Genomic DNA, 6,654 nt, shown 5'->3' with positions numbered 1-6,654 from the left:
CAGTGGCTGCACCAGTGTACATCCCACTAAAAATATACAGGGGTTTCCTTTTCTCTACGTTCTCATCAACACTAGTTACCTTTCATGGCCTTTTATTTATTCATGAGAGACACACACAGAGAGAGAGACAGAAACACAAGCAGAGGGAGAAGCAGGCTCCCTGCAGAGAGCTCGATGTAGGACTCGATCCGAGGATCCCGGATCACAACCTGAGCTGAAGGCAGATACTCAACCACTGAGCCACCCAGGTGTCCCCTTTTTTAAAGATTTTATTAATAAAAACCATCTTAATAGAGTTAACATAATAATTCATTGTGGTTTTGATTTACCCTTCCATGATGATTAGTAATTATGCACAACTTTTCATGTACCTCTTGGCCATTGTATGTCTTCTCTGGAGAAATATTTATTTGGTTTTCTTGTCTTTAAAAAATTAGATTATTTGCATTTTTTGCCATTGAATTGTAGGAGTTCCTTACATATTTCAGATATTAGCCCTTTATCAGATTTATGGTTTACAAATATTTTCTCCCATCTCATATGTTGCATTTCCTTTTTTTCTCTTTCATTTTGTTGATTGTGTCCTTTGCTGTGCAGAAGCTTTTTAGTTGGGTTTTGTTTTTAATCTCATTTGTCTAATTTTTACTTTATTGCTTGTGCTTTTGGTGTCACACACAAGATCACTGCCAAGTCTAATGTCCAGAAGTTGTCCTTATGGTTTCTTCATGGAGTTTTTATTTTCAGGTCTGATGTTAAGACATTCATCCATTTTTGAGTTGATTTTTGTATATGAATGTGACATAAGTGTCCAATTTCATTCTCTTGATGTGGATATCCAGTTGTTCCAACACTCTTTATTGGAGACACTGTCATTTCCTCATTTTGTATTCTTGGCTCACTTATCAAAGATCAGTTGACTGCATATGTGTGGGTTTATTTCTGGGTTCTCCATCATCTTCCGTATGTCTCTATGCCTGTTTTTAACCATTATTATATGACAGGATAAATAAATATTCTTGTTGATATTTTTCAAAAATTTAGAGGACTTATTTAGAATAGATTCCTAGAATTGTATTCAGAAATTGAAACAATATTTGGGAATATTATATGGTATTAGGCCGAAAGGACTCAGGAACTCTTAATATTATCTAGTCCTGGTCATTCTTCTTCTTAGAGTCCTACAAAAGAAACAAGAAATATGAAAATAAGTTACTGCTTTTTGTTAATTGCAGTAGTCTCTAATGTACTCAGATTCAGAACTCTGATAAGCCTCATTTGGGGTACTTGGTCTAGTCAAAAGTCTTTCAAAATCTTCCACCTTTCTTACAGCTTGAGTGGGACTTTTCCAATTTAATCAGTCCAGTTTCGTGAAGAAGTATGGAAATAGAACATGCATGACCTTTTAAGCACAATAGCCCTAGCCAGTAGTAAATAGGGACCAAACAACATTCTAGAATGTCACAAACAAGGTTCTTCTTCATGGGGAAGAAAGCACCAGTAAAAAGGGAATCTCTGCCTACTCCAAATATACTTGAGAACTGGGTCAAAGTATACACATATTTAAAGTTTAAAATATATTTGACAGGGAAGCCTGGATGGCTCAACAGTTTAGTGCTGCCTTCAACCCAGGGTGTGATCCTGGAGACCCGGGATCAAGTCCCGCATCGGGCTCCCTGCATGGAGCCTGCTTCTCCCTCTGCCTGTGTCTCTGCCTCTCTCTCTCTCTGTCTGTCTCTCTCATAAATAAATAAATAAATAAATAAATAAATAAATAAATAAATAAAATCTTTAAAATAAAATAAAATATATTTTACAAAATTATTTTCCAGAGAGATTAATTTTCCTACCCATTTGCATTGCACAGAAATATCTTTTTTTTGCACCTCATTATATAGTTAATCAATGCTACCATTTATTAATTGGGTAATTTGGGGAAGGTAGCTGTGCTTTTCTGTGCCTCAGTTTTTTTTTGTCTGGAAGCTAAGATTAATAATGTCTACCTTATGGTATTGGGACAATGTAATTATATAAAACCCATCATGCCTGCCACATGTTAAATTTTCAGTAAATTACAAGTTACTATTTTGTTTTGTGGTTCTTTTTGTGATTGTTTTCATTTGTTTTCCCAGGTGAAAAATGTATCTCTCACTCCTGTAGTTTTATTTAGTTATAATAATATCAAGTATTATTCTTATATTTTGTAGCTGTTTGCATTTCTTCTTTGTAAGTAGAAAGTCTGTTCATGTCCTTGGCCCATTATTTCTTGGACTCCACAATTTTCATGATTTATGTGTAACCATAATGTAAAAAAAATTAACTTTTGACATCTTCAAATAATTTTCCTCACTTTGCAGTTTATCTTCTAATTTTATTCATGATGCTAGTATCTCACAGAAGTCTTTCAATTTATGTTGTAAATTCTACATGTTTTCCTACATGGTTTGTAGATAGCTTTTGTATCAGTCTGATCCTATCCAGATATCATGATAATTTTAACTTATTTTTCCTATTTTTTATTGTTTTACTTTTAGTATTTTACTCTTTAATCCAAGTAGAACAATACATGCATATTAAATGCTAAACTTTATTTTAAACCAAGAAAAATATGTTGTTTTCTAAGAGGTCAAATTAAGCTTGATGCCTGAAAGCTGTTTCATATTTTCACACATAGGTTATAATTAAATATGTAGTGTTTTGAACAGATAGTGATGCAGGTTTATACATGGTCATAGTGTTAACAATATATAGTCATTTTGTAATATGTGTCCAGCCATTTAGTAAAATCCATGTGAAATCCAATATCCTCATATCAGAACTAGCAAGGAAGACTTTAACAATGTCATAATCTGTAAATGCCACTGAGAAGAGGAGATTTGGAAAAAAAAATGAAGTGGATTGAAATTACAACCAACAAATAAGAATTAAGATATTCTATTTAGTATTAATTAGAATGACTTGGATAGCAAAAAGCTAGAAATAGCCAATCTGGTTATAAGCTGAGCTTTAAATAAGACTCTTCTACAAGACTCGATGTTACAAACCAAAAGGTTGTTCTTTTTATTTGTGCAAACAGGTAAATAGGCATAATCTCAATGGGAGAGGAAAACCAAACCTCTGTGGCTGAGTTTATTTTCCTGGGCCTTTCACAAGACTTGCAGACCCAGATCCTGCTGTTTGTTCATTTTCTCATCATTTATCTTTTGACTGTGCTTGGGAACCTGCTCATCATCATTCTCATCTTCATGGACTCTCGACTTCACACTCCCATGTACTTTTTTCTTAGAAACCTCTCTTTCACAGATCTCTGTTTCTCTACCAGCATCGTCCCTCAAGTGTTGGTCCATTTCCTGGTAAAGAGGAAAACAATTTCTTTTCTTGGGTGTATGGCACAGATAGTTGTTTCCCTTCTGGCTGGGTGTACAGAGTGTGCTCTGCTGGCGGTGATGTCTTATGACTGGTACGTGGCTGTCTGCAAGCCCCTGCACTACTCTAGCATCATGACCCAACAGGTGTGTCTCCAGTTGGCCATACGATCCTGGGCCAGTGGAGCACTTGTGTCTCTGATGGATACCACCTTTACTTTCCAACTACCCTATCAAGGGCAGAACACTATTAATCACTACTTTTGTGAACTTCCTGCCCTTCTGAAGGTGGCTTCAGCAGATACTTACAGCACAGAAACGGCCATCTTTGCAATGAGCGTGGACATCCTTTTAGCTCCTGTCTGCCTGATTCTGGTTTCCTACTGGAATATTATCTCCACTGTAATCCCGATGCAGTCTGGGGAGGGGAGGCTTAAGGTTTTCTCTACCTGTGGTTCCCATCTCATTGTTGTTGTCTTCTTCTTTGGCTCAGGAATGTTCAACTACATGAAGCCAAACTCCAAGAAAATGAATGAAAGGGATAAAATGATCTGTGTTCTATGCAGTGGTGACTCCAATGTTGAACCCCATAATTTATAGCCTGAGAAACAAGGATGTTAAAGGAGCTTTCAGAAACCTAGCAGGAAGAAAGCCCTTTTCTGAGAGATGGTGATCTCAGGGTCTGACTTTTATTTTACTTTATTTTAATTTTTTGAGAGAATATTACATGTGTGCTTGCTCTAGCAGGTTAGAGGAAGGGCAGAGGAGAATTAGAGAGAGAATCATAAGCAGGCTCTACACCCAGGACAGAGCTGACTCAGGGCTTGATATCACCACCCTGACATCATGACCTCTGCCAAAATCAAGAGTCAGATGCTCAACTGACTTAGCCATGCAGGCAACTCTGTGGGTCTGATTTTTAGGACTATTGTAATATTCTTAAAATAGGTGCGGGATTTTGGTAGACGGTATGAATTAGTTAAGGAAGCATAAAAGTGAAGGACATGTTCTAAAAACTGTAAATCTTCACATGAAGCTATAACATAGAGAAGAAACAAAAGGATACAGTTAGATTTTCTTGATTATATAACACATCAAGTACTATTTTGGAGTTTGTGGTTAATTCACCTAACCTGGATATGTTTTAAGCATGATCACAACTGAATCTAAGAGGTTTAAACTGGATTATTTAAAAATAACATCTAATATGAGTTGCATACATGATTCTAACATTAAAGACTTTTCACATTAGATGTCTCATTCAGAGAAACATAGAAATAGGCTCTGATAGAAACAATAGGTGTATCTGGAAGAATCTTTATGCTGGGATTATTCATGGTTTAGAGCATTTAAACTTGTAAAATTGTGCCAAAACCAAAATACATTCTAGTTCATAATGTTTTTTCCTGAAAACTTAAAAAAATGAGTTTTCAAAAATCTTATCCCAAGTTAAATATATACATATGTGATAGGGATCTGCCTGACAGCGACATCCATATTTTACACAATGTTTTAATCAATCACTTGTTTAGAAGGGATTCAATGAAACTGTAAGACTCTTCTATAGTTACCATGGATATGAGTCCAGGAACAACGAACGGCAGTAGTCAGGAACTACTGACTCTGCTGTAGAAGACTTCCCCGGTGAAGTGATACCTAGTAGCTAAATTTCTTCTTTCTTTCATTCATGCATCCATACATTCATTTTAAAACCATTATGAGCTCTTTTCTCATTTTCTCTTATCTGATTCTAGTTGTATCCGATATACCCAGAACAATGAGTGATGTATTATGTGTTTCAATACACATTTTTGCATTTGTTACTGTCCTTTTGATATTACTGGAGCTGCGCCACAATAGACAGATGCTAATCTGGGGTGTGAGGATCAGGGAAAACTTTCATATAAATAGCATGTGCTTCTTGAAGTGATACAGACTGCAGAAAGCACTAATAGGTGAAGTTGTGATCTGGCTGCCCCTGATTACTAAATGATATCTATTTCATTAGTGGGAGGAAAAATAAGAAAATGTAAACAGAAAAATTGGACACTAACTTAGAAAAGTCTTTCCATGAAGAAGAAAGAAGAAAGAAGGTATGGCTAAGAAAGTGAGATTGTGAGCTTGATAAAACAATTTTAGGGAGGAGGGGCAAGATGGTGGAAGAGTAGGTCCCCAAATCAGCTATCTCCACCAAATTCCCTAGAAAACCTTCAAATTATCCTGAAAATCTATGAATTCGGCCTGAGAATTAAAGAGAGAACACCTGGAATGCTACAGTGAGAAGAGTTCGCGCTTCTATCAAGGCAGGAAGACGGGGAAAAAGAAATAAAGAAACAAAAGGCCTCCAAGGGGGAGGGGCCCCGCGAGGAGCCGGGCTGAGGCCGGGGCGAGTGTCCCCAGGACAGGAGAGCCCCGTCCCGGAGGAGCAGGAGCTGCACCAACCTTCCCGGGCGGAAAGGGGCTCCCAGGGAGGTGGAGCAGGACCCAGGAGGGCGGGGATGCCCTCGGGCTCCGGAGGCACTAACAGACACCTGCGCCCCGGGAGAGTGCGCCGAGCTCCCTAAGGGCTGCAGCGCGCACGGCGGGACCCGGAGCAGCTCGGGGGGCTCGGGGGCGGCTCCGCGGAGGGGGCTGCGGGGCGGGAGCGAGAAGCCAACAGCGCAGGCCCCGGAGCACAGGGCGCCGGGACACAGCCCAGGATCCGGCCTTCCCCCGGAGGCCGGGAGGGTCCAGGACAGCGAGGACGCTCCTGCCAGAGCTGAGCAGATCAGCGGCCCCGCCCCGGAGCCTCCAGTCCCTGCAGATGGAGAGCTCTGTGGTTACTGCGGGAGCTGACTCCAGGGCTCCAGAGCTGGCCCCGCCACTGCGGTTGTTCCTCCTGGGGCCTCACGGGGTAAACAACCCCCACTGAGCCCTGCACCAGGCAGGGGCTGAGCAGCTCCCCCAAGTGCTAACACCTGAAAATCAGCACAGCAGGCCCCTCCCCCAGAAGACGGACAATTTTCAGGGGAAGCCAAGGGACTTAAAGTACACAGAATCAGAAGATACTCCCCCGTGGTTCTTTTTTTCTTTTTTTTTTTTTTTGTTGTTTTGTTTTGTTTTGTTTGTTTTGCGTTTTGATTTGTTTCCTTCCCCCAAACCTTTTTTTCCTTTCTTTTTCTTTCTCTTTTTCTTCCTTTTTTTTCCCTCTTTCTCTTTTCTTTCCTTCTTTCTCTCCTCTCTTTTTCTCCTTTTCCCAATACAACTTGCTTTTGGCCGCTCTGCACTGAGCAAAATGACTAGAAGGAAAACC

General features: G+C 39.5%; 1 protein-coding gene across 1 annotated transcript; it reads left to right on the top strand.

Moving 5' to 3' along the window:
- The first annotated feature begins 3,092 nt into the window (after positions 1-3,092).
- On the top strand, positions 3,093-3,962 carry LOC140615422 (olfactory receptor 2D3-like). The gene has a single exon (XM_072795280.1). The coding sequence runs from the start codon at positions 3,093-3,095 to the stop codon at positions 3,960-3,962; it is 870 nt and encodes a 289-aa protein (XP_072651381.1).
- The last annotated feature ends 2,692 nt before the right edge of the window (positions 3,963-6,654 follow it).

This window comes from Canis lupus, chromosome 23 (assembly GCF_048164855.1).
Source record: "Canis lupus baileyi chromosome 23, mCanLup2.hap1, whole genome shotgun sequence".
NCBI classification, from domain to species: domain Eukaryota; kingdom Metazoa; phylum Chordata; class Mammalia; order Carnivora; family Canidae; genus Canis; species Canis lupus.
Note: the sequence above shows the minus strand (reverse complement) of the source record. Positions and strands in the feature narration are given on the sequence as shown.